Raw genomic sequence first — 26,049 nt, forward strand, 5'->3', positions numbered from 1 at the left:
TCGGTTAAATTGCCTCTGCCTTCGAAGTTATTCAAGATTGGCGTCTAAGGTACAGAGAGACCGTCTGTAGTCCATTCTTTGCCCCCACATTTTTCCTCATCGTGGGCAGAAAGTGATTTATTTTTTTTAAGAAAATGTTTAAAGCTTTGCAATGCTGTAGGCTGGTCTTTTTGCTCAAACTGATCTCTGGCTAAGTCTCCTGTCTCTGCTGGTGCTTTCTCTTGGGGTGGAGAATTCAGCTTTTCCAGTCTTGCAAGGCTCCAAATGATAGGGCTTCCAGTAAATTCGAAACTACTCTCACCAAGATCATATTCTATCTGCTTTTAATATATATATATATATATATATATATATATATATTTCATTAAATAATGAGAAAGAATCATGGATCGATTGGCTGCCTCCTATATGCCCCCCACTGGGTATCATCCCACAACCTAGGCATGTGCCCTTGGCCGGAATCGAACCTGGGACCCCAGGCTGACACTTTATCCACTAAGCCAAACCAGCCAGACTATGGTTATTTTTAAATCTTCTTTGTACTTTATTTTCTACATTTCCCATCATAAATGTTTTATCTTTATAATCTGAAAATATAAAAGAATTCGTTTTTAAAAAGAAGTGAAAACACTCAGGAAAAAGATAAAATGTAGATGCTGCTTTTTAAAAAGTAAGTGGCTAGATTTCCCCATCAGGTTTTCCTGGGGAATGCCAGAGCTCCCAAGGCAAAGTGAGGATCTGTGGCAGACATCACCCAACCTGGGTGGCGAGGGTGCTGAGCAAGGGACCTTTTTAAAACGCCGAGGGACGCGGGACAAATTGTTAAAAATCGGGACTGTCCCGCCGAAAGCGGGACGTCTGGTCCCCTTACCTTAGTACAGTGTTTTTCAACCTTTTTTGGGCAAAGGCACACTTGTTTCATGAAAAAAAATCACGAGGCACACCACCATTAGAAAACGTTAAAAAATTTAACTCTGTGCCTATATTGACTATATATAAAGTAATTCTCTTGAATAGGAATCAAATAAACACAAAGAAAGTATTTTATAATTACTTTATTATGAAATATTAAGTAAACAAAATAGTGAAAAATTATAAAATTCTTGTCTTGTCTGCACCTACGGCACACTAGTGTGCCGAGGAACAGCGGTTGAAAAACGCTGCCTTAGTAAAACTTACTTCCAAAAGTCCAAAAGGGACCGTCTCTTTCACCGATCTGATGGCAACCCTGCAGGTTCGAAGGAAACACCTACCAAAACCTTTTTTACAAGCTAAACCCGGACCTGGAAGGGAAGCCTTCCCAGCAGAACTCAGCGGGGTCCAGCCGCGGGGAGCCCCAGGCACCAGCTGGGGTGCGCTCCCGGCTCCAAAGGCCGCGCCCGGCGCGCTGGGGCCTGGAACCCGGGTCCCCTCCGCGCTCAGCCAAATGGTCCCTCCGAGACGCAGGTGTGTAAAGGAAACCTATAAACACAGCCCACAGGGAGGAAGCCCGGGGCTTCCTGCGGGGGAGCTGCTGGAGCAGGAGCCGCCCGGCCTCCAGCCCCGCCCCCACCAGCCCCCTCCCCTCCCCCCGCCCGAGGGCGCCCGCCGGCCGCCCGCCTCCCCGCCCGGACCCGGCCCGCGCCCCGCGCCCCGCGGACCGCAGGACGAGTGGCGGCTGGAAGGACACCCCGGGCCCGGGAACGGCGGGGACTCCGAAGCCCCCGCCGCTTCGTTCCCGCTCGCCCCGGCGACCTCGGGCCCGGCGCCCGCGCCAGGCGAGCCCGACACGAATCGCTTGTTTTGGGAGGGCGGTTCGGGCCCGGCTGTATGGTTTGAGAAGACTCATGGCCGCCTAGAGCAGCCAGCGGGTCCCATGGTGTAATGGTTAGCACTCTGGACTTTGAATCCAGCGATCCGAGTTCAAATCTCGGTGGGACCTCTGAGAGCCTTTTGGTTCTCCAGCCCCTGTTTTTTGGGGGGAGCTGCTGGCGGCCCGGCCGCCTCGGGCTGCGCCGTGCTCCCGGCGACCTGCCCGGCCTCGGGTTAGGGTCCCTCCCCTTCTCTCAAGACGTTTTCTTTTCCTGAGCGCGCCTCGGGGTCCCAGTGCGCATGCGTGAGAGTCGGGGCGGAAAAGCCGGCGCCGGTTTCGGGAGCGGGACGCACGGTTACGTTACCCGGGAGGGGCCGCCGGGGGGCCCGACCGGCCCGGGTCCTGCTGCGGGGGGCCTGCAGCGGCCGTTTGGGGACTGGGAGGCCCCCCTCCGTCCCCCCAAAGCTGCCGGGAAGCCTTCCTCCTATCGGCCCGTGTGCAGAGTGCGATGCATTTCTGTTGTGCAAACCGGGGCCGCGGGGTCCCGCCGGGCGCACCGGCCCCGCGGAGCCGCGGGCGCGGGAAGGAATGCGGGGCCGGGGAGGAGGGAGGGTCCGGCGGTCAGTCCGGCTGTGGATCCGTTTGGTATTGGAGTGTGTGTGTGTGTGTGTGTGTGTTGTGTGTGTGTATGTGTGTATGTGTTTTGGTTGTCCGTTATTCAGGCAGTGGGCAGTGAGGTTTTCTGTCGTTTTCCTTTAGATTCTTATAATAATAATAATAATAATAAATATATATATATATTTTTTTCATTTACAGTTTGCATTCTATTTTATTTTGTATTAGTTTCAGGTGTAGACATAGTGTTTAGTCAATCATCTATGTTATAAGGGTCCCTTTCTCCTGATATTTCTAGTTCCCAACTGGCACTGGTTGCAGTTATTACAATATTGTTGACTATATTTCCTACACCATTCACTCTGTGTCCTTCAATCAGGAAACCACACACACACACACACACACACACACACACACACAACCAAAAAAACAAAACCAAACCAAACCTCCTTCATTAAGCATACCCATTCTTCAGTCTGTCTCGGCGGCTCAGAACATGTCTGCTGTCTGTTTCTCACTTTATCCATGCACGATTTCTCCTGAGGGGAGGAGGAGGGATGTTTACAGGGTTTACCAACAGGATTGAGCAAAATCTCTCTATTGATGAGTCTGTGCTGGACCCAGGTTTTTGGTGCCTCCCGGGCCCAGGTGATTTGCAGGAAAGGGCGCATTCTGGGACGGCAGGGGAAAGATGGGCATGTGGTGTTGTTTTCTTTGGATTGGCATCTGGGTTCTGAGAGCTGTCTGTCCCTCTGGGATAAGGGACGAGGGCCCGATGACGCATCTGTGATCTCCCTGCAGGGTGATTGGCACTGTGGTTATTCATTCCCGCCCCGTGGGAACATGCCATGGTTACAGAGAGGATCCTGGCGCTGCTCTGAATCTCTCCCATGAGCCTCCTCTGCACCCCACCCCCTCCCACTCACTCCTTAAAGATACCCATGGATTTGTGTGTACGAGCCATCTCAGCCTCAAAGGTACATAGACATAAGGTGGGAGAACTTGCTCTGTCAGATATTAAAGCTTATCATCAACTATAAACTATAGGGATTGAGACAGTGTGAAACTGGTGCAAGGTTACTTACTGGTGCAGACATACCAGTGGAACAGAAGAGAGAGCTCAGATGCAGCCCCGAACATTCTTGGACAAGTGATATATGACAAAGGTAGCACAATAGGGAAGTGGGGAAAAGGGCCGACTGTTCAATACATTATTCTGGGACCATGCGTGTCATATGGAAAAATATGAAATCAAATTCCTCCCAACTTACACTAAGCAGGGCAATACCTTCCATGGGAACTGCAGACCTTTGAAAGGAAAAGCAATAAAGCTTTTGGAAAACAACATTGGAGAATATGTTCATGACATCAGAGTAGGGAAAATCTTAAGACAGTAGATTCTAAAATTTTGATATATGTCATCATCTATATATATAAAGCCTAAGCAACCATTACTGGCCACCAGGGGGCAGACACTCAATGCAGGAGTGAGGGGGTCAGTGCGCTCCCACAGCTCAGCCCCTCTCCCAGGCCAGGCCCGATGGCCCGATGGCTCCAATTGCAGGCCAGCCCGAAGGACCACACTCATGCACAAATTCATGCACCAGGCCTCTAGTAATATAATATTATATGTTCTTATCAAAGACCCCAATAAGAAAGTGAAAAGGTAGCCCTAACCAGTTTAGCTCAGTAGATAGAGCATCGGCCTGCAGACTGAAAGGTCCCAGGTTCGATTCCGGTCAAGGGCATGTACCTTGGTTGCGGGCACATCCCCAATAGAGGGTGTGCAAGAGGCAGCTGATTGATGATTCTCATTGATGTTTCTAACTCTATCCATCTCTCTTCCTCTCTGTAAAAAATCAATAAAATATATTTAAAAAAAAGAAAAGAAAGAAAGTGAAAAGGTAAGCCACAGCCCATAGCCGATTTGGGTTCGATTTCGTTCAAGGGCACGTACCTAGGTTGCAGGCTCAATCCCAAGCCCTGGTCAGGGCAAGTACAGGAGGCAACCAATCCATGTGTTTCTCCCACATCAATGTTTCTGTCTCCTCCTCCCTTCCACTCTCTCTAAAAAACCAATCCTCTGGTGAGGATTAACTAACTAAATAAAATTTTTTTTATAATGGGTTAAAAAAAAAAAAAAAAAAGGTAAGCCACAGAGAGGGACCCGGGATAAAGATCGTTTGCCCTGAGCCAGCCTGGTGCACTTGGGGGATCAGGCTCCATTCCAGGCCTCACTCAGAGACACCGACACATTTCATCCTGCCACTGGCTTCCGGGGACGGTTGGGCACGAAAGTTAAATGTTCAGAAGTTGCAACATTTTCCCATTATCATTTATACAGCCATCTGTCCATTCTATGTCAATAAGGCCTGAGGCAATTAAAAATAAATATTCTGAGCCTTATCTGGAAAAGGACAGTTATGGCGCCTTTTGAAGAGCAGTGTTGCGAGGATCAGTAAAATAGTCATTGCAAAGTCCTTTTCTCTGTGTCCGAGCCACAGTCGGCTCAGTATTGGAAACTGCTAGAAAGACATCAAAACAGAGGAGGCTGAGGAAGCTCAGAGTCTGGAGAAAAGAACACGTTTACGTGGGGAAGAACACACACTTGGAGGGTTGCCACAGAGGCAGAGGAGAACTCTGAAATCAACTAAAATTTTTTTTAAAAAGAGTCTCTTTCTGTGAGCAAGACTGGGGAAGCAAAGTATGGCTGCACGTACTCCACAGGTAGAAGTTTTAAGGAAACTCCAGGTGCCGTCAGGGGAGAGGGAACCCCAGTGGTTAGGAGAAGGGCGTGGAGCCTGTGAGACTCCAGCTCTGATCCCAGCTCTGCTGCTTCCAAGCAGCGAGGCCGTAGGCAAGTCACTCAGCCTTCCTGAGCCTTAGTTTCCCCATCTGCAAAATGGGTATAATAATGGTACCTACCTTACACGAGTATTGTGAGTACTAAAAAAAAATAATGCATTTAAAATATTAATACATTGCCTGGCACATACCGAACACATTTATTACCGTTATCACCACCGTTGACATCATCGTTACACAGTTATCAGAAAGGCCTGCCAGGTGCCTCGCTTCAGCGATTCTAAGACCAGATCCCAGCCCGCTGCAGCCTCAGGCCCTCTCACCTGCCGAGAGCGTGCACTCCAATCACTGTGCCCAGCCCAGTCAGATGGTGTCTGAGCCGCCGCCTCATCAGCGGAAGTCTGTGGATAAAGCAGGTGGTCTGGAAGCCCGAGTCTCTGATGTCTAAGCTGATCATAGGCTCACGGTTCCACGCCCGCCAAGCTCAGAGCCCCCCGGCCAGACTCCCTGCCCCTGCATAAGCCCCGCCCCTTAGGGTCCCCCTGGCTGACAGCCTGCTTCCCCACAGTTTCGCTTTATAAGCTTCTCCCAGCTCACTCACCATCCACTCGTTCAATAACGTGTTCTCACAGGATGCCGTGTCCACCAGCGCTAGGGGCCATGGCCACCTCGAACACCCACTGCCAGGCCTCTGCCTCCATGCCTCCCTGAGCCTGGGTGTGGGTCCCCTCAGCGCAGGGCAGAGGGAGAGGGCACAGGGCATGTGCCCTGATCTTTCTCTTGGTCTCCTCCCAGGACCACCCAAGGTGACAGACACTGAGCTCCTGTCCAATGACGAAGGACCCTCCGGAGGAGCAGATGTTGGAAGACAACATGGTCGCTGAAGCCGGTTTGGCTCAGTGGATAGAGCGTCGTCGGCCTGCGGACTGAAGGGTCCCGGTTTGATTCCGGTCAAGGGCATGTGCCTTGGTTGTGGGCACATCCCCAGTGAGGGATGTGCAGGAGGCAGCTGGTCGATGATTCTCTACTGTCGATGTTTCTAACTCTTTATCCCTCTCTCTCTTCCTCTTTGTAAAAAATCAATAATATATATAGTATAAAAGACAACATGGTCAGTGAGCGATCTTCTTTTCCTCCTGCCCTAGGGTGACAGGCTGGGTGCTCAGAGGGGCTGGGAGGAGGCTCGGGATTTCTTTCTTTCCTTATTTTTTTTCTTTCTTTTTTTAATATATATTTTTTATTTTTTACAGAGAGGAAGGGAGAGTCAGAAACATCGATGAGAGTCATCCATCAGCTGCCTCTAGCACGCCCCCTACTGGGGATGTGCCCGCAACCAAGGTACAGGCCCTTGATCAAAATCGAACCTGGGACCCTTCAGTCCTCAGGCCGATGCTCTCCACATGTGTCAAACACAAGGCCCTCGGGCCAAATCCGTCCCGCCAGGTCTTGCAATGTGGCCCACACCGCGCTGTCATCACTGCACTCCGCTGCGTTTCCATCACAATGACAGTTTATGACTGTTCAGTAAACCATTCGGCCCGCGATTTAGGCTGGATTTTAGATTTTGGCCCCTTCTCTGATTGAGTTCGACACCCCTATCACTGAGCCAAATCGGTTTTGGCGGAGGCTCGGGATTTCTAAGAACGTGAGAGCAGGACAGGACCCCGAGGCCATCTCGCCAGCTCCCCGTTAACGCGGGGAGCAGAGCCTGCGCAGCGCTAGCCCCCGCCGCTCCCGAAGCCCAAGCAGCTCATCGGGAACGTGACCCTGGTGCTTCTCAAAGCCGAGTCCTTCCTGTGGTCTAACCGAGTCCCGCACACCACACGTGTCCCCTGCACCTCCTCCCGCCTCCATCCTCCATCGAGCACGGAGCGTGTGCACCGCGGAGCCGCAGAGGCTGGACAGCACTCCGCGGGGACTCTGCCTGTCTGGTCCTTCCTCCTGCTGCATTGTCCGTCTTCCATTGTTGCTGCTCCACCACCCTCCCCCCCTCCCTGCCCCCCCCACGACTGGTCTCCATATCCTCTCCACCCTCCTCTCTGCTGTCCCTCGTGACTCATCCCTGGGCTTCCCAAGGAAGCCCCCGCCCTCTGCCCTTTCCTCCCATCCCTGAGTGGAAAATGTGTCTCCACGCCCCCCCCCCCCCCCCAGCAGGCCACCCCCTTCCTCCCACCCACCCCTCCTCCCTCCCCCAGCACAGCTTCCTCTCCAGGCCCAGGAGCAATCACAGACGCCCCGACCTTGACTTCCTCTGCTGGGAGAGGCTGGGAGGCTGGGCCCCGACGGGACCATCGCTGTCCCCTTCCTCTGGGCAGGGGACAGCCAGGCGCGGGCCGGGCCCGGGCCCCGACTTCCTCTTGTCCCGGAGCGAGCACGCCTGCCCTTCGCGAGCAGGTTTCGGTCTCTCACGAAGAGGAAACCGAGCGCGGTGAGAGGGAGGGGAGGCCGCGCGGCCAATCGGGGGCCGGGCGAGGCACAAAACCGGGCGCCCTGGGGCGCAGGCAGAGCGGGGCCATGGCAGAGCTGCAGCAGCTGCAGGAGCTGGAGATCCCCACCGGCCGGGAGGCCCTGCTGGGCAACCACAGCGCCCTGCTGCGCGTGGCCGATTACTGCGAGGACAACTACGCACAGGTAGGCCGCGAGGGCCGGCCAGGCACCCCATCCCTAGAGGGGCCCCAGGCAAGGCCATCCCCCGGGCAAGGCCATGGGCACCGTCCTGACAGGTGCTTGTCCGGGGCTTTGGCTGAGAGATCCTCCCGCTCCAGGCCTCAGCTTCCACCCAGTCCCCCAGGCTTTAACCGTGATCCTGTGCTACCCAAGCCCCCTCGGTGCCCTCTTCTCTCCCAAAGACTCCCATGTGCGGGCGCCCTACCCCATCCTTCTCAGCCTCAGCCGGTCCATCTCCCTCCCAGCCTCTCCCTCACACCCTCAGGCCCAGAGGCTCGTCCACACACACACACACACACACACACACACACACATACACACACACACACACACGTTGGCGCCGTCTGTCCTTGGCGGGCTGGCTGTAGGGGAGACTTCCGCAGGGCTTCCCAAGCATCGTAGTGGGCTTGAGATGGACAGGGAGCGTGGGAGAGCAGAGAGAGGAGGTCGTGTTCAGGAGAGGGGTCAGTCTGACACAGGCCAGGGGATGAACACGTGACTGTAGAGAGCAGCCCACCAGCCGAAGAGGATATAGGATATATATATCCGAGCAGTTTCCTAAACTGGGTGGTGGTCCCAGGAGAAAGCAGGTGGCCTGAGCCTGTGGACTCCGGGGTCAAGGGAGGAGGAAGGAGAAAGACTTAATGACGGAGCACCTGTGTCATTTCACGAGTCCAGGTGACCCCTGTGAGGCAGCAGTGCAGGGAGGCGGGGGGACCCAGGTCACACCGCTTGGAAACAGCAGAGCCCAGGTCTTCTGACTCTGAAGCCGCCTCCCCACCTTCCCGCCTGTCTGACCTGCTGTATGGCTTTAAGACGGTTTATCTGCACTCTCTGTCCTCGGTTTCCTCTGCCCCCTGCAGGGCTACAGACTAAGCCTCTAATCCCTTCAGCAAACCTTCATTTTCATTCTTCCAACCTGTTCTGATCAAACTGAGAGGAGGCCCAGGGACTCCCAGATGAATAAGAGCATATAATAATAATAATAAATAAATAAATAAATAAATAAATAATAAAAGGAGCAAGTGTTTATGGGAAAGAGAGGGTCGATGAGCCTGGCCAGTGTGGCTAAGTGGTTGAGCATCAGCCCATAAGCCAAGAGGTCACTGGTTGGATTTCTGGTCAGGGCATTGATTTGGTCCATTTTATAGAAAAGGAAATTATCTATAATTTCCCCCGTGAGGGATGGATGTGTAAGAAGCAGCCGACTGATGGTGTTTCTCATCAGTGTTTCTATCTCCCTATCCCTTCCCCTTCCTCTTTCTAAAAACCAATAAGGCATATTTTTAAAAAGAGAGTCAATGATGATAATAGTTAAAACCCTCGGCCCCCTTACTTTGAGCACGTGGGTTGCTTCCTTTAGTCCTCGCCCCAGTCCTGTGAGGGGAGGACACTCCCACTTCACAACCGGAGGCTGAAGTCCAGGAAGGTGAACTCACTTTCCCAAGGTGTTCGAGCTAGGGGCCGAACCGGATTCAGACCCAGGCGCCATTTCTGACTGCGTCGGTGTGGGCTGGCCTGTGAACCAGCTCCGTGTCCCCAGCACCGCGTTCCCCCAGCTCCGCAGGCGCGCTCCTCCTGGTGACCAGGAGGGAAGTGTTCCATCTCGTTCCTTCCATCAGCTCCACACATCGCAAAGCACTCTCCCCTCAGTCCAGGGCCTGCCCCTTAAACAGGCCAGGATGGCCGAAACCGCTTTGGCTCAGTGGATAGAGCGTTGGCCTGCAGACTGAAGGGTCCCAGGTTCAATTCCGGTCAAGGGCATGTACCTTGGTTGCGATATATCCCCAGTGTGTGTGTGTGTGTGTGCGCGCGAGCACGCGCAAGAGGCAGCTGATTGATGGTTCTCTCATTGATGTTTCTAACTCTCTATCCCTCTCTCTTCCTCTCTGTAAAAAAAAATCAATAAAATATATTAAAAAAATAAAAACAAAACAGGCCAGGATACATGGCAGCTGTTACTATTATTATCACCACCATCATCTTATTCATCAGAAGGATGACAGACACACGTAGATAACAACAGTCAGGTGCAGTGGGGTGGAGCAGCCCTTGCGAAACTCCGGGGACAGGAGTTCTGACCCAGGTGGGCATTCCTGGACTCCTGCCTCCCCCAGGCAGAACTCTAACCGTGGGCCCACAGAACCAAGTCCCTTTTCTGGCCTCTCGGAGGATTTTTATCTGAAGAGCCAATGCCGAGAAGGATCTGGATGACTTCTTAGAACTGCTTCTTTTCTTTTAATATATTTTATTGATTTTTCACAGAGAGGAAGGGAGAGGGATAGAGAGCTAGAAACATCGATTAGAGAGAAACATTGGCCAGCTGCCTCCTGCACCCCCCCACGGGGGGATGTGCCCGCAACCCTTGACCGGAATCGAACCCAGGACCTTTCCGTCCACAGACCGACGCTCTATCCACTGAGCCAAACCGGTTTTGGCTTAAAACTGCTTTTTAACAAGGCCTGGTTCCCAGGCCCTCAGTCCTCCCCCAGCCCGCACCCTGTACCACAAGCAGGTGACAGGAAACCCTTGGGGAGTGGGGTCAGCTGCAGAGCTCTGTCAGGGTCCAGGGAGCTTACAGTCAGGGTAATTTGCTTAAGAAATAAGCAGTCAGTCATGAAGATAGGTCCCAAACCCTTGACCTCCAGACCTGACTTTGGTCCAAGACCCAGGGGTTAGCGGCCATCCAGGCTCTAGCCTGCAGGAGCTGGGACCGAGCAGACGTTTTCCCTGTTTGGGATGACAGAAAAAATCCAGTGACACCTTCCACATGCCAGTCCCGGGAGGGAACAGAACAGGAGAGTTGAGCCAACAAATTTGGGTGCAGACCAAATGAGTGGTTCCTGATCCCTCTGGGCCTATTAAAGGGAGGCGTTGAACTAGAACAAGACCTGTTACTCTTTCTGGTTTTAACATCCTGGGTTTGCCTGGCCAGTGTCCTATATACCAAAAGGTAGCAGGTTTGATCTCGGTCAGGAACATGCCTGGTTGCAGATCTCTCTCTCTCTCTCTCTCTCTCTCTCTCTCTCTCTCTCTCTCTCTCTCTCTCTCTCTCCTTTCTTTCTCTCCAAACTTATTTTCGGTTAAGGATTTAAAAAATACTTGATTGTTTTTGGTTGTATATGCTAATGAGATGTAAATTACTTGCAAATGAGCATCCCCTAACTGGTGTTGGGACAGAAAGGCAGGCGGGACTCCTGAGAGGAGTAACACAGGAGGGGCCATTCAGAAGATTCTAACTCAAGCTACATTGGAGGCACCCAGGTCTCCTGAGCACCCAGCTCTGATAGGTTCTCACTGACTGGCCTTGAGGGCACCTGGGTGCTGAGACGCCCCGGGGCAGCCTTGTCTGCCCTGGACTTTCCTTCCCATCCCCACAAAGGTACAGGCCAGAATGCAGCCACTCCACGACCCTCAGCGATGAGGAAGCTGACTGGGGAACCAAATGACCCGAGAAGTTTTGTTCCAACCACCACAGTGGGATCTGGAACTGAAAAAAACAAAAAGTCCCTCTTCTGTCTCAAGCCACTCCCTGCCCACCCCTTTCACCGCTGCCCGGCAGTGTGACCCTGCTCAGCCCCTGGCACAGTGCCTGGAATACCGTGGGAAGATGCCCAGCAAGCATTTGGGTTTACATGAGCTCCATTAATTAATTCAGAAATGCATATGTTTTATCATCTGTGTAGGGGACACTATTCCAAGACGGGATAGAGAATAAAACAGAAATGCTCCTTGCCCTCACTGTGTGTGTGTGTGTGTGTGTGTGTGCGCGCATCTGTGTAGTAGATATAAAGTAAATAGATAAACAATTGCTGATAGCACTAAGTGCTTTGAAGAGAAGAGAACAGGGTAAATATGTTTGTTGAAACAGAAGTAAGCTGGGGAAAATCATCGGGTGGTGAGGGAAGGTGTCTCTGAGGAGCTGAGGTTTAACAGTAAGAAGGTTTCTGGAAATAAGCACAAGTCAAAGACCCTGAGGTAGGAACAGTCTTAGCTTGATCAGGAACAGAAACCCACGGCCTCTGTGGCTAGGGGCGGGGAGCGAGTGAGAGAGGGAGTGGTGGGAAATGAGGGCGAAGAGAAATCAGGATCCAGCCTGTGGTGGTCCTATATGGGCCATGGTTAGTTAGTTTACTAATATCCTCCGTGTACGGAAACTATTGGAAGGAAGGAAGGAATGAGGTAACTATCTTTGGGCCTCAATTTCCTTATCTATAAAATGGACCAAATCAGTGTCCCCCAAATACCCACCTGCAGAAGAGCACAGGAGTCCCCTGGGGAGCTTTTAAAGGCACAGCCTCACCAGCCCCACTCCCACAGGATCCCCGTTAGAAGGTCTGGGATGAGGGCCTGACCTTCCCAGAAGGTCAGGTGGGTTTTAAGTTTGAGATCTCCTCCAATCAGTATTGCCTTTCCCTCTCTTTACTATTTACCTTTTACTCCTCCACCCCCAAAGGGTCCTCAAAAAGGTGGTAGGCTTAATCCTCAGGTTGGCTATTTGAGAAGAGGTATCTTTCTCTTCCCTTGCCTCCATTCCCTGGGGCTACAGACTTGCTTTTCTGATGTCCCCTGAGTCCACCTACTGTAACATCATTCTTCTGGAAAACACCTAAGGGCTGCTGCTTTTCCCAACCCAAGCCCCACCTTCCCTGTACCCTCTCCCCTCCAGCAAAGAATCGGTGGAAGGGGCTGGCCTCCGACCAGGACTGTGTGTATTTCAGGCCACGGACAAGCGGAAGGCGCTGGAGGAGACCATGGCCTTTACCACCCAGGCGCTAGCCAGCGTGGCCTACCAGGTGGGCAACCTGGCCGGGAACACGGTGCGCATGCTGGACCTGCAGGCGGCCGCTCTGCGGCAGGTGGAAGCCCGTGTGAGCACGCTGGGCCAGGTGAGGAGCGGGAGGCTCCCTGCATCCCCGCCTGGTCTCCAGCCCCACGAGGGCACTTTCCCCAGTGATATTTCCTTGCTGCCTTTTCCCACATCCAAATGTCGGACTTTGCCACAGAAGCTTGGCAATGCCCAAGCGATTGGAACCTCCTATCTTTGTGCCAGTATCCGTGCTGGGCCTTGCTGCCCCACCAGACAGGACCTCCCTGAAGGCAAAGCTCTTTCCTTCTCTGACTCCTATCCTGTGTGGTAGGAAGCAGGTTCACCAATCACGGTGGCTGCATAGTCCAGGAAGGAGGCAAAATGGACCCTGTTTCCATCTAAACATGGGCAATCTATATAATAAAAGCCTAAGCTATCGACCAGAGCTACTGGACGCTATGATGCACACTGACCACCAGGGGGCAGATGCTCGGCACAGGAGCTCCCCCTGGTGGCCAGTGTGCTCCCAAAGGGGGAGTGCTGCTCAGCCAGAAGCTGGGCCCATGGCTGGCCAGCACAGCAGCGGTGGCAGGAGCCTCTCCCACCTCCGAGGCAGCGCTAAGGAGCAGTGAGCCGAGGAGTAGGGAGCAGAGAGCGGGCAGGCAGTAAGGACTGAGGGGTCCCAGACTGTGAGAGGGTGCAGGCTGGGCTGAGGGACCACCCCCTACATGCACGAATTTTGTACACTGAGCCTCTAGTAATTTTTTAAATATATATATGTTATTTTTTTACGAGAGGAAGGGAGAGGGATAGAGCTAAAACATCAATGAGAGAGAAACATTGACCAGCTGCCTCCTGCACACCACCCACCAGGGATGCGCCCACCGCCAAGGTACATGCCCTTGACCAGAATCAAACCTGGGACCCTTCAGTCCAGAGGCCGATGCTCTACCAGGTGTCTTCAAACTACGGCCCGCGGGCCACATGCGGCCCGCAGAGGAGTCTGATCCGGCCCGCCAGGTTTTTTGGGCAGTGAGCGCAGCCGAGGTGTTACAGTAGGAATTAGTAGTTCATATAGTCCAGCCCTCCAGCTCTCTGAGGGACCGTGATCTGGCCCCCACTTTAAAAAGTTTGAAGACGCCTGCGTCTATCCACTGAGCCAAACTGGTGTCGGCTCTAGTAACTTAATAAATGTCCTAGACCCAGAGTGCTTGCTTGGCAAGGTCATCTTCAGCTCTGGAAGCACCCCCCCCCCCCCCCTTCCTTCCTGGATCCTTGGCTGAGGAGTTAATTGCCCCATAAACCACAGGCACAGATTCAATCACACATCAGCCTGGCCTGTGCAGCAGACCCGTGTTCCGTGGGGGTGGGGGTGGGGTAATCTTCCTCTCATCCTACCCTCCCCGTGCTGTAGGTTTCTCCACAAAACATCCCAAGAGAGATTCATTCACTTAGGTGTCCCTCAGAAGGGAGCACTGACCCTGCCACAGCTCCCAGCCGCCTCCCCGTTCTCCCTCTCTGCTCCCCAGCCGGCCCAGTCCCCCGACACCTCCAGGGCTGCCGTCTTCTCGGCTCCTCTGGCTCCTGCTCGGCTAATAATAACCCCCGTTCTCTCCCACCAGGAAGCTGCACCAAAGTGGCTCCATCCTCCCAGGGCCACTCTTCCCAAAAGCCGTGTGGCCTCGGGGACAAAGCTCGCTCTCTCCCTGGACCTCCCCACGTCCCTGCCCCCACCCTGGAGTCTCTAGCCTCTCCCTCCCTTAGGGGGAAGGGGTGCTGTGGAGCCTGCCCCTGCCCTCAGTCACCTCGAACCCCGTCGCACAGATGGTGAACATGCACATGGAGAAGGTGGCCCGGAGGGAGATCGGCACCTTGGCCACGGTCCAGCGGCTGCACCCCAGCCAGAAAATCATCGCCCCCGAGAGCCTCCCTCCCCTGACGCCCTACTTCCGGAAGCCCCTCAACTTCGGCTGCCTGGATGACATTGGCCATGGGATCAAGGTAGAGACAGGGCCCCTCCTCTTTCTCCACCACCTGCCCCCCCCTTCTGCCTCACGGCTCCCTTCGCTCCAGCCCCCACTTCTCCTCTACATCCATGTTCCCGTCCCTGCTTCCTGAAGCCAGCCCGCTCCTGCACAGCCCTCCGTGACCGGCCTTCACCCCGCACTCGGATCTGCTGAGACTGACATTTGAGCCGTGGTGCCGGCGTGTGTGTGTGTGTGTGTGTGTGTGTGTGTGTGTGTGTGTGTGTGAAGGGCGAGAGGAGGAAGGGCGGGTGTCGGGTGTGCATGAGAATGGCTCCCCCACCACATGAGAACAGTGACTTCCTCTGTCTGGAGGTTTGAGGTCACGGCACCGAGAAGTCGCCCCACAGCCACTGTTGGGCGAGAAGGGGCGGGGATGCAGCCGCTTAAGGGGGTGGGGGGCGGGCATGGAGAAGACAGGGGAGCGGGACTCTGGCATTTTCTTCTCGGCCCATCTACTGGGGAGGGGAGGGGGGAGAGGACACCCCCCTACCCCATTGGACCAATCCCTGGCTCCACACCCCAGCACCCCAGGTTAGATGAAAGCCCCTCTGTACCTAAATGGCTCCTTCTCCTCCTCCTCCTCCCATATCCTGAACACCCTTGCCCTCAGAAAGGGGGAGCGAAGTCTCTCCTGCAGGTGCCAGCCCCCTCCCACCCCCCCACACCTGCTGCCCAACCTAAATGCTTTAGGATTTGGCCCACGTCCCTGTGCCCTGACCCCGGTGAGGTGGAGAAGCGGATGGCGCTCCCTGTACCCTCTCCCGGGGAAACCCTAACCCAATAGAGGGGCTCCCCTGCGTGGGCTTGCACCTCATCATGGGGACACCCCGCTCTGCACGGTCTGCTCCTCCGTCCGGGTCCGCTTTCCCGCCTCCCTCAGCCCCACGCCCAGGCTGGGGTCTCTGAGCTGGGAGCCACCAGGCCGGCGCTGGGGCGCTGTGGGAGGGGGTGATGGGCCCCTGGGCTGCGGAGGCCGCGCAGAGGAAGTGGCCTGCAGACTGTGCTGAGGTTTCCGTGGGGCTGCGGCAGACTGGGCGACGGGCCGTGAGCGAGCCGGTGGGGAGGGGTGAGAGGGGGTGGGGCGGGGTGGGGTGAGAGGGGGTGGGGTGGGCTGGGAAGTGGAAGTGGGAACTTGCAGGGCCTCGCTCTTCCTCCCAGTCCTTGCCCGCCCCTCTCTCTTCTCCCGTCCCCCTCTCCCCTCTCCCCTCTCCCCTCTCCCCGGGGGCTGAGGAAGCTGGAAGTGGGGGTAGGTGGTGGCGGGAGACTGTGTCAGCCCAGCCCCGTTTCCCCGCAGGATCTGAGCACCCAGCTGTCGAGGACCGGGACCCTGTCTCGAAAGAGCATCAAGGCGCCTGCCACACCCACCTCTGCGGCTCTGGGGTGAGGCCTCCCCGGACCCAACAGGGTCTCACATGATCGCCCTTCCCCTCCATGCCCCCTCCTCCCCGCACTGACCACACCCTCCCCTCCCCCCCAGGCGCGCACCCCGGATCCCGGAGCCCGTGCAGCTCCCGGTGGTGCCTGACGGCAGACTCTCCGCCGCCTCCTCCGCCTCCTCCCTGGCCTCTGCTGGGTGAGTCCCCCAACGGGCCTCCTGCCAGCTGTCACCAAGACTACTGGGGTCACAGGGCGGGGCCAGCTGGGGAAGGGGTCCCCCAAACTGAAGGACCCCGCTTTCTCTGACCTCCAGCAGCGCTGACGGCGCCGGAGGGGCCTCCACGCCCAAGGGGCAGGCAGCACCCCCGCCCCCTCCGCTCCCCAGCTGCACCGCCCCACCCCCTCCGCCGGCCTCCGACAGCGGCCTGCCGCCCCCTCCGGGTAAGGGACTCACCGCCCAGCACCCTCCCCACCCCTCCCGGACCGACCCGGCCCACCCCGGTGAGAGGAGGGAGGAGGCGGAGGCGAACCAGTTTAGGGCCCGCTCTGGACCAGGGAAGCTTCTCACCCATTTTCTCACTTAACTCTGACCCTGAGAGGATGTCACACCCGTCTAACAGGCGGCGCTGAGGGTGAAAGGTTAGGGGAGTTGCCCAACGGTTACCAGCCCAGTAAGCGGCAGTCTGACTGCCCCACATGGGGCGAAGGTTCGCGTTTACTGAGACCTCCTCTGCGCTGGAGGGGTCGTGGGAGGACCAGGATGGGCAGGGCTGGAGGAAGGGTTCATAAGCTGGGCAGACCCCGGTGCCCGCCTCGTGGGCAGCAGTTTCCTGGGGTGAGTGGAGGAGAGGGGGTTCCCGGTGCCACACCACAGACCTTTTCCCTCCCAGCCCCAGAGCTGCCCCCGCCCCTGGACCTGCCCCCGCCCCTGGACCTGCCCCCTCCGCCAGTCCTGGACGTGGCCGAACTGGAACTGCCGCCCCCGCCTCCACCAGGCTTTGGGCCCGAGGAGCCCAGCTGGGCTCCTGCTTCGTACTTGGAGAAAGGTAGGTCTCTTTCTGGGCCTGGAGGACACCAGGTCCCACCACCAGGGCTCCCCTTCTACCCCAGACGCATTCTGGGCCTCCTGTCAACCCCCCCAGCCTGCCCCCGCCCCAATTTCCTGGTGAACAGAGCAAATGTTTACCCAGCGTTCAGAACCAAGCTGGGAAGGCAGCAGCTGGCCTGCACTGTGCACTGGGCCAGGGAAGGGTCCGGTCCTCAGGGCTTGGGAGAAGGCACCTCTGGCCCCACCGCTCGCACCCAGAACCACGCAGGCCCCTCCCTGTCGCCGCGGCTGGCAGGAGGCGGCTCTCAGGGCGCCCTCTCCCCCCGCAGTGGTCACGCTGTACCCGTACGCCGGCCAGAAGGACAACGAGCTCTCCTTCCCGGAGGGCACGGTCATCTGCATCACCCGCCGCTACTCCGACGGCTGGTGCGAGGGCGTCACCGCGGAGGGCGCCGGCTTCTTCCCGGGCAACTACGTGGCGCCCAGCTGCTGACAGACGGCCGGCTCCTTCCGCGGGAACTCCGAGCCCGGGCAGAAGCCAGCTCCGAGGCCAAGCCGGGCTGGACTGAGGGGTGCCCGGAGGCCTGCTGCCGGCAGGAGAGAACCGGAAGCCAAGGCGTTTGGTGACCCCGTCCACACGGACCCTATCCCATGGAGGGGGGTCTCCAGCTGCAAGTGGCAACTTTGAATAAAACTGATGAACTCCTGATGACTGCCCTGGAGGGCTGGGGGCGGAATGGGGGAGCATTTCAGTTCTAAGGCTCCTAATTATAGAGTCCCCTGCACCCCCCCTCTATACTGGACCCCCTGATGCCCCCTGCAGAGGGACCGCACCCCGTTCTTTGCCTGCTGTGCATTCAGCCTGGATTCCTCAAGCTGGGGTCCAGCCCTAGCTGGTGTGGCTCAGTGGATAGAGTCGGCCTGCAGCTGAAGGGTTCCGAGTTAAATTCCGGTCAAGGGCTCTATCCGCAGTGTGAGGCATGCAGGAGGAAGCTGATCCATGATTCTCGCTCATCATGCATCTTTCTCTCCTTCTCCTTTGCTCTCTAGTCAATAAAAATTTTTAAAAAGGTGGGACCAACCCCTCACATAAGTGGGGCTCCCTAAGAGCAGAGACCGCCTTCCCCTCCCTCTTTCTCTCACCCTCCCCCCTCCGATTGCAGCGCCAGAGATCTCAGTGACTCCTCCTTCACCTGCTTTAATAGCTCTAACACACCAAAGAGGAGGGCTCGGGGTTCGCTGGCTCTGCTTTAAAACATCATGGCTTTCTGTTCCATAGGAGAGGAGGGGGCCGCGGAGGGCCCAGCCCACGGGGGTGGCCTTGGTTGTCCCTGATCTTGTTGCGTAGACGAGGCTGGGGTGCGAAGACACCGAGGCAGGCACCGCTGCGAGGTTCCCGGTTGCTCCAACCCGAGCCGGACAGTGTGCTACCTCGTTCCACCACCAGGAGGCGACTGTTCCATCTGGCTTTTCTTCCTTTGGGGTCACTGGCCGGATGGGCGAGGAAGGGAGGCAAGAAAAGGGGTGTATGTAGTGTGGGATCGCGGAAGGCAAAGCGAGACCTAGGCCTGGGGCTGCGGGCGGAAAGCTTCCCCTTTTTCCGCGGGGAGTCCAATGCGGGAAGCTTTCTTGACCTAAGGATGGGAGTGGGGCGGTTACGGGCCCGGCGGCAGCTTAACGTTCTCTCGCCTGCAAGGAAGCCTCTTCCTCCCAGGCCAGAGGACGGATGAGCTTTTAGGAAACGCCGCCACCTTCTCAGGAACGCGCATCCCCCGGGTTGGGGCTGCCCTCCAGAGCTGAACTGCATGGATAGTTGGGATGCTCTGCACTCCCTCCTTCACCCCCCGAATGCACGGGCCTACAATTTCTAAAAATTCCCAGGGTGTGTGTGTGTGTGTGGGGGGGGTGGGCATACCAAAGCGAAAGGGCAAGGAAGTTACAAAACTATAGATTTGTCTTTCCCGATAGTTCTCCCTTCCCCACGCCTCGCCGCGGCGCCCCCTGCTGGCGGCCGCCTCAGCTGGCCTTGAGCACCTGCTGCAGGTGCTGGCGGATGTCGTGCGCGGTCTCCCAGGGCACCACGGTGGCGCGGAAGGAGCCGGGCTCGGCCTTCTGCGCCTCCTGGATGAGGCGGTGCATGGGGTAGCCGCGGCGCGGGAAGGCCACGTCGCCGCTGGCCAGCAGCCCCGCGGGGCAGAAGTCGTTGCTGCCGTCGCCCACGTAGAAGAGGCGCTCGAAGTGCACGCCGTCGCGCGCGCGCTCGCGCAGGTAGTCGCCGAGCACCTTGTGTTTGCACATGTTGCTGGGGCAGCGCGCGCAGCCGTGCTGGGCGTGGAAGGGCCGCAGCGCCAGCAGCCCGCGCGCGTCGGGCGCGGCCGGGTTGCTGAAGATGCGGCGGAAGAGGCCCAGGTGGCCGGCGGCGCGCAGCGAGCTCTCCACGCCGAACGTGTTGGCGTCCGAGATGAGGATGACCTCGAAGCAGGCGCCCTGCCTGGCCACGAACTGCAGCAGGTCGCCCATGCCCGGCGACAGCGGGATGGCCTCGTAGACGGCGCGCAGGTCCCGCGGCCGCACGCCCTGCTCGCCCAGGTACTGGAACACGCGCTGCATGAACTCGTTGTAGAAGCCCTCGCGGTAGGTGGCGCGCAGCCCCTCCGGCAGCCGCTGGCCCGGCGCCGCGCGCTCGATCCAGTCGTCGCTGTTCTCGTCCACGATCGTCTCGTCGAAGTCGAAGGTCAGGAGGAAGCGCGGCGCGCCCTGCGCGGCCATCCCGCCGCCGCCCTGGGAGCAGGAGGGGGAAGAGCAGCAGGAGGAGGAGGAGGGGGCAAGCGAGAGCGGGCGCCGGCCCGGGACAGGCTGGTTAGCGGGCCTCGGCCAGAGGCGCGGGCACATCCAAGACCTGAAGGAGGACCCAAGGCTGGTTAAGCGGGAGGAGCGCCCCACGCCGCGGCCCCCAGCTCCACCCTCCACCCCGGCTCCCTACCCACCCGCGCCTGGCAACTAAGCTAACTGGGGTTTAGCCTCAGAGGACCAGCCTCCTCTGGAGCCCAGGAGGGCTTCTTTGGCACCTGTGTCTGCTCCTCTCATCCGGGGGGCGTTGGGACTTCAGTTTGGAAAAGGGGACAGACACCCTCTGGGGCTTCTGGACTAGACTTTCTAGAAACTTCTGAGCCCACGTTTGTTGGTGTGGATACAGGGAGGGCAGAGGGGACCCCACGCCTTTCTTCCCTAACAAAGTGTCCGGGAAACCGTCCGCTCACTCAGAGGGAACAGCCCCTACAACGGCCTCTGGGCCGATGGCCGTGGACTGTGGTGGGCAAGAAGGAGCTGGTCTCTGGGGAAGACTCGCTGACACCATGCAGAGCACGGGATGGCGTGTGCCAGACCTCGGGCCTGGGGAGCAGGCGCCGGGCCTCGGCACCGGCCGGGGAGCAGGGATTCAGCTCAGAACAACCCGCGAGGCCGAGGATCAGGCAGGCTCTCTGGGAGCGGCTTCCAGCCAGATGGCTCTGGGCCGGGGTCCAGGGAGTGTTAGGGGCCTGTGCTGACAGCTCGTCACTAGTCACTTGCCAGTTCCCCGGAAGGACGGTGTCAGCGGGTGGGGTTCGTGCCAGAGTCCGGAGCAAGCGAGCGGCAGAAGCAATGGGGCTTGGGGAGGTGGAGGCCCGCGCCAGGCCACGGCACACCTGAGGCAGGTAAGGGGGGGAGAGAGCAGCAGCGGCTGAAGAGGTGAGGAAGGGAGTGCGGACACCGGGGTAGGAGGCAGCGGCGGGGGAAAGGGGACGAGGAGGAAGTGATGATGGGGGAGCGTGGAGACAGACTGGACAGGAAGACAGAGTGCGGGTGGGGGTGAGGAGCTCTAGGAAGTGGAGACCCTGGGTCCGCCGTGTTGACAGAGGACATGGGAGAGGATGGAGACAGCAGGGCCAGTGCGAGGGCACAGGGAAAGGCAGACACAGGGAGGCAGAAGCCCTGGCAGCCAGTCCCCGCCTCCTTCCAGCCTCCACCATCAGTCCAGATGGAACCTCCCCTCTTTCTGGTGTCTTCCTAACGCCCGAAGATTTCTGGGATGCTCATGGCCTGGGACACCCTGTGACACAGAAGGCCAGGCTCCTCATGTCAGAGCTGGGATCCGAACCCGGCTCCCTAATGTAGCTGTCCTTTAGACCTCATCCTGGGGCCACCCGCGGGTCTTGGCAACATCCACCCGGGAGTCTCAGTGGTCCAGGGTCTTTGCAGTTGAGGATGTAAAGCATCAGGAGCCCTGGACTGGGATGGAAGCTTCTAGGGATCAGAGGCCCAGTAGAGGCGAGGGCAAGCCTAAAGGGGGCCACCCCCTGATTGAAACGTGGCCGCTGAGGCCTTCCCCTAAGAGGCCTCTAGGGGGACCCACTTACCCTAGACAGGCACCGCAGGCCCGCCGCTGGAAAACACCCGCTCATTGTTGGTGCACCCCCGCAGGCACTGCTGGGCTCTAGGCGTTGTCCAGAGCTCCTGCCAACCACACAGGGTCCGTGTGAGGCCCTGCGGCTGGCTTTGTTCCCCCACTACTACCACCAGCCTTATCCCCGTGGCGGGGCCCCAGGAGCTGAGAGAACCCCTCAGCTGGGCAGCGTGCTTACAGAGATGGGCGTCCTCTCAGCAAACCGCTAGGATGCAGGAGAGGCTATGGTTGATAGAGTTGGAGACCCAGAGAGGGGAACTGGCTTGCTCAAAGGCCACCACTGTAAACGGCCGACCGATTCAAAACCAGGCCCAAGCCCTGGCTGGTGTGGCTCTGTGGTTAGAGCATCAGCACCCACACCAGAGGGTGGAGGATTTGATTCCCGGTCAAGGGCATGTTCCTGGGTTGCAGGTTTCTTCCCCGGCCCTGGTCAGAGCGAGGTTGGGAGGCAACGGTTTATGTCTCTCTCTCCCTCCCTCCTTCCCACACTCTAAAAAAAAAAAAAAAAAAAAAATCAATGGGAAAAATTTACTGATTATCAACAGCATCGAAAACAGATCTGACTGAGACCCGTGCTTTTTTTCTCTATATAATCCTGTCCCTCTGAGTACGGTACAGCATAGTTCACAGACCACCTTCACTCAGATTGTCTCACTGCTCATCAGTGCCATGAACTCAGCAAATGGGAAAGGCTCACAGAGGTTAGATACCCTGCCCAGGGCCATGCTGGTCCCAGGGGCAGAGCCTGGATCAGGAGCACCTGGCCACAGCCTTGCCTGCCCTCTGTCCTCCCAAGGGAAGGGGAAGGTGATCGGGCCTCCTGCACCACAGCCAGCGGGCAGGTGATCTGGGCCTGGAGAGTCAGATTGACATTTCCGCTGGACTTTGCCATGTAGCTTTGGGGACAGGCCTTTACTGACGTGGCTATAAAGGATACCACCTGCGGCTCCCAGCGCCCTTCTCTACCCCTGGTCCCATCCACCCTGGGGTTGAATAAGAGGCCAGAGGCATCTGGGACAGATCTGGAAAGAGACAGAGCCAGGAAGACTAGATGAGGAGCAGAGAGCTGGCTGGCTGCTGCCCTCTGGTGGTGACAATGGGTGTGACACTGGAAACACCTCTGCCTGTCAAGGTGACACTCTCCCCGACCATCCCAGGGTGCAGGGAGAAGCTATTTCCCCCCCCAAGACAGAGACTGGGACACCCCAGGAGCAGGACTCCGGTCGGAGGGAGGGTACCACACATGCACGAAACCCCTTTCTCTAGGAACTTTTAATCTAGGAACTGGGAGCAGTGGTCAAAGCTAAATGGGCAGTGGGCAAAAGAAGGAGGGAGTGGGAGGAGACAAGGCAGAGGTGATGGGAGGGAGGTACAGGGAGGAGGAATTAACAGGTTTTGGAGGGTGGGAGTTCTCCCTTGGCCTTATCTGGAGGGAGTTCCAGCTTCCAGAATCCCGGCTAATCCTTTTACCTCCTAGAAAAGGTCTCCTCACTTTGCCTTTACCTTTTTATAATTTGGTGGAGCATTCTACTGATCTAACAATCCTCAACACTTCTCATTTCTTATAGTAAAAGACAGTTACTCTTGCCCTAGCTGGTTTGGCTCAATGGCTTGGCTCATCTTCCTGCCTCTCCAGCAGACAGTATGGCGACCCAGCCAGCTCCCAGCTTGAAATCTCTGTGCCTTCTCTATTTCTAATTTCTCAATTCCTGGCCGCCTCCACTTAGAACCAGTTCATTCATCTCTCTTTCCATGCCGGATGCGGAAAAGGGAGATCCCCGCTGCATCAGACCCCCGCAAATAATGGTATTTAGGGAAATCCGTTAAAAAATTATTATTTTTGCCCTCGTTTCTTTTAGTCCCCAGAGCAGAAAGCCAGGCATCCTGGGTTTCTTCCCCTGGAAACAGAGAAAGCTACACTGTGACTCCCCAGCCCTGGCCCGGCCCCACAGGAGTCAGAGGGGCCCTGGGCCCCCCCTGGAATCTGGCTCCCACAATGTTTACGTTACTCACCTCTAGAGCAGCTTTGTCCTGGATGATCAAATCATTTTGTGTCGCCCGGAAGAGTTCCTCAAATCAAAGCAGCACAGGGTCTCCTCAAATCAAAGCAGCTTGAGCTCCTCTGGCAGGCTAGAGCAGAGAGAGGAGAGAAAGGCTTCTTCAGGGCGACAGGGAGTCAGTCCATAGCTAGTCCCAGCTAAAAGCGGGGCCTGGCCCTAGCCGATTTGGCTCAGTGGATAGAGCGTCAGCCTTTGGACTGAAGGGTCCCAGGTTTGATTCCCGTCAAGGAGGCAGCCGATCAATGGTTTGGCTCAGCAAATAGCTTCGGCCTGAGGACCTAAGGGTCCCCGGTTCGATTCCTGCCAAAGATACATACCTCGGTTGTAGGCTCCTCCCTGGCACCTTGTGCAGGAGGCAATCAGTCCGCTGGTTCCTCTCTCACTGAGATTTCTCTCAGTCTCTCTCTGTCTCTCTCTGCCACTCTCCTTATAAATCAGTGGAGACTTAGCCTCAGGCGGGGATTAACAAAAACACAAACAAAAAAACAGAGGAAACCTGTCCTCAGGTGAGGATTAACCACAACAAAAAAGATCCGGTCTCCACGTAGTAATCACTAGAAATCAGATTAACAACAACAAAAAGGTCAGGCCTCCTGGTATTAATCACTAAAAATCAGATTCGGATTAACAACAACAACAACAGACGAGGTTTCCTTGTATCCATCACCAGAATTCAGACTCGAGCACTAGGTGGTTCTGGTCAAGGGCAGGTGCCTGAGTTGCTGGTGCGGGAGGCCACCCATCGATGTGTCTCTTTCACATCGGAGTTTCTCTCTCCCTTCCACTGTCTAAAAACCCCTGGGTGAGGACTTTTACCAACAACATTGCAGCCGGATGCGGGGCTAGTGTGGCTCAGTGGCTGGGCGCGGACCCATGAACCAAAAGGGCACTGGTTAGATTCCTGTGCAGGGCACCTGCCTGGGTCGTCCTCTGGGTCTCCAGTAGGGGGCGTGCAGGAGGCAGCCATAGGTGATGCTTCTCTCTCCTATCTATCCCTCTCCCTCTCTCTCTAAAAGTCAATAAGAACCATATATATTAAAATTGCAGCCAGAGCTTCCCTCATCGCCCCGGAGCCCCCCTCTCCCCCCACCGTGGACTCTGAGCTTGCTGCCCTGTCCAGGGGGAGGCGGTGACCCGGCCCCGGTGCCAGGGAGGACGCGGGGACCTGGCGTCACCTCTGGGCTTGCCCTGCGGAGAGGGGATCCTCACTGGGCAGGGAGGCGGCAGCTGCCGGGGGGGACGCGGTGGGGGGAGAGATATTTTTAGAGGTGCTGCCAGGCAGGCACGCTGGCACCCCCCCAGCTGGCGGGCTCTCCCCTCCACTGCGGGCGGAGGGTGCGCAGCCCGGAGCGCCCAGGGGGCTGGCGGGTGGCGGGGAGCGCGGGGCACCGGCCCTTTCGCTTTGGCCGAGCCGGGGACGGCGGGTCCACCCGGGCATCGCAGCGCGTTCCGGGGCAGGGGAAAGGGGGGGGGGCATTCCTCTGTCCCCGGGACTCCCCCGCCGACACCCGCGGGAAGGAGCGCTGCCCTCAAACTCTCCACGGCCCCCCACTCCGCACCCGGACCCCAGCCCCCCGGGGCGACCCCGGACTCACGCGCGGAGCGGCGGCGGCAGGAGTCTGTCCCGGCTGAGTTTGGAGCGCGGAGAGTGGAGAGGGGGGCTCGCGGAGATTATTGGGGCGCAGGATGCAGCCGGGGGTGCGCTTACGGGAATTGGGGGGGGGGGGGGACGGGACGCGGTGTCTTGCCCGCCCTCGGATCTCGGGGCCCCGGCTCACGAGTGCCTCCGGTGCGGAGGGGCCGCGGAGGATGTGCGTGTGGGCCGTCCCCTCCACCTGCCTTCCATCCCCCCCGCCCGGCCGCCGCGTCCCCTTTAAGTGCCCGCGAGCCGGAGCCGGGGCCGCGCCGGCCCTGCGGCTGCCGCAGCGGCGGGGCCCGCAGTCCCCGACGTCACAAGCGGCCGTCCAATCAGCGCGGCGCCGGCGCACATGAAAGGGGCGGGCCCCGCCCCCCCGGCGGCCCCGAGGCTCCGGGAGCGCCCGCGTGGGTGGGACCCGGGGCCGCGGGGCAGGGCAGGGGCGTGGGTGGGAGTGGATGCCGGGTCCCGCGTGAGTCCCGCCCACAGGCCCCGGGTGCCAAGGCTGCGGACTTGCCGCTGCTGCTGCCGCCCCGGGCTCTGGCCCCCGGGATGTGCAGAGATGCACCCCACCTCCAGCTCTCACGGGGCTACAACCCCGCAGTCCAGGGATGGGCACGCGTGGACCCAGCTTGTGGAAGGCAGTTCCCGTGTTACTCTCGCAGGTGCGTGTAGCCAGGGGCCCTCTGCCCTCCGGTGGAGCTACGGCGCCCCATTCCCGCCCTGGGACCCTCCCCCCGCCTCAGGCTACGGATAGGGGGACCGGGG

The 26,049-nt window shown here is 57.7% G+C and overlaps 2 protein-coding genes and 1 non-coding gene across 7 annotated transcripts; 2 read left to right on the top strand and 1 right to left on the bottom strand.

Annotated features, from left to right (window-relative positions):
- Positions 1–1,849: 1,849 nt before the first annotated feature.
- TRNAQ-UUG lies at positions 1,850–1,921 on the top strand. The gene has a single exon. It is a non-coding gene; the product is annotated as a tRNA-Gln (tRNA).
- Positions 1,922–7,430: 5,509 nt separating this feature from the next.
- On the top strand, positions 7,431–17,848 carry ABI3 (ABI family member 3). The gene is made up of 8 exons (XM_036451318.2): positions 7,431–7,843; positions 12,601–12,768; positions 14,514–14,690; positions 16,011–16,096; positions 16,194–16,289; positions 16,407–16,534; positions 16,990–17,139; positions 17,471–17,848. Exons 1-8 carry the CDS (start codon positions 7,727–7,729, stop codon positions 17,632–17,634), a joined length of 1,086 nt encoding a protein of 361 aa, XP_036307211.1. The 5' UTR covers positions 7,431–7,726; the 3' UTR covers positions 17,635–17,848.
- A 475-nt stretch (positions 17,849–18,323) lies between these two features.
- Positions 18,324–25,662, bottom strand: PHOSPHO1 (phosphoethanolamine/phosphocholine phosphatase 1). 5 transcript variants are annotated; one of them, XM_036450838.2, is made up of 4 exons: positions 25,241–25,647; positions 23,599–23,715; positions 21,539–21,635; positions 18,324–19,919 (listed from the first exon to the last, which is right to left on the bottom strand). In XM_036450838.2, exons 3-4 carry the CDS (start codon positions 21,581–21,583, stop codon positions 19,158–19,160), a joined length of 807 nt encoding a protein of 268 aa, XP_036306731.1. In that variant the 5' UTR covers positions 21,584–21,635; positions 23,599–23,715; positions 25,241–25,647; the 3' UTR covers positions 18,324–19,157. The 5 variants fall into 5 exon arrangements, with proteins under 5 accessions (XP_036306731.1, XP_036306730.1, XP_036306732.1 ...); XM_036450837.2 differs by lacking the exon at positions 21,539–21,635 and having other exon boundaries at positions 18,324–20,040; positions 25,241–25,662; XM_036450839.2 differs by lacking the exon at positions 21,539–21,635 and having other exon boundaries at positions 25,241–25,650.
- Between the last annotated feature and the right edge of the window lie 387 nt (positions 25,663–26,049).

Source organism: Pipistrellus kuhlii, unplaced genomic scaffold (genome assembly GCF_014108245.1).
Source record: "Pipistrellus kuhlii isolate mPipKuh1 unplaced genomic scaffold, mPipKuh1.p scaffold_m20_p_22, whole genome shotgun sequence".
Classification (NCBI taxonomy): Eukaryota; Metazoa; Chordata; class Mammalia; order Chiroptera; family Vespertilionidae; genus Pipistrellus; species Pipistrellus kuhlii.

What these genes read in the sequence shown, in the direction of transcription:
- ABI3 (XM_036451318.2), top strand. Translation starts at nt 7,727, where the DNA reads ATGGCAGAGCTGCAGCAGCTGCAGGAGCTGGAGATCCCCACCGGCCGG. An exon ending in ACATTGGCCATGGGATCAAG is followed by an intron (nt 14,691 to 16,010) that starts GTAGAGACAGGG and finishes GTTTCCCCGCAG; the next exon opens with GATCTGAGCACCCAGCTGTC. An exon ending in TGCTTCGTACTTGGAGAAAG is followed by an intron (nt 17,140 to 17,470) that starts GTAGGTCTCTTT and finishes CTCCCCCCGCAG; the next exon opens with TGGTCACGCTGTACCCGTAC.
- PHOSPHO1 (XM_036450837.2), bottom strand. Translation starts at nt 20,033, where the DNA reads ATGTGCCCGCGCCTCTGGCCGAGGCCCGCTAACCAGCCTGTCCCGGGC.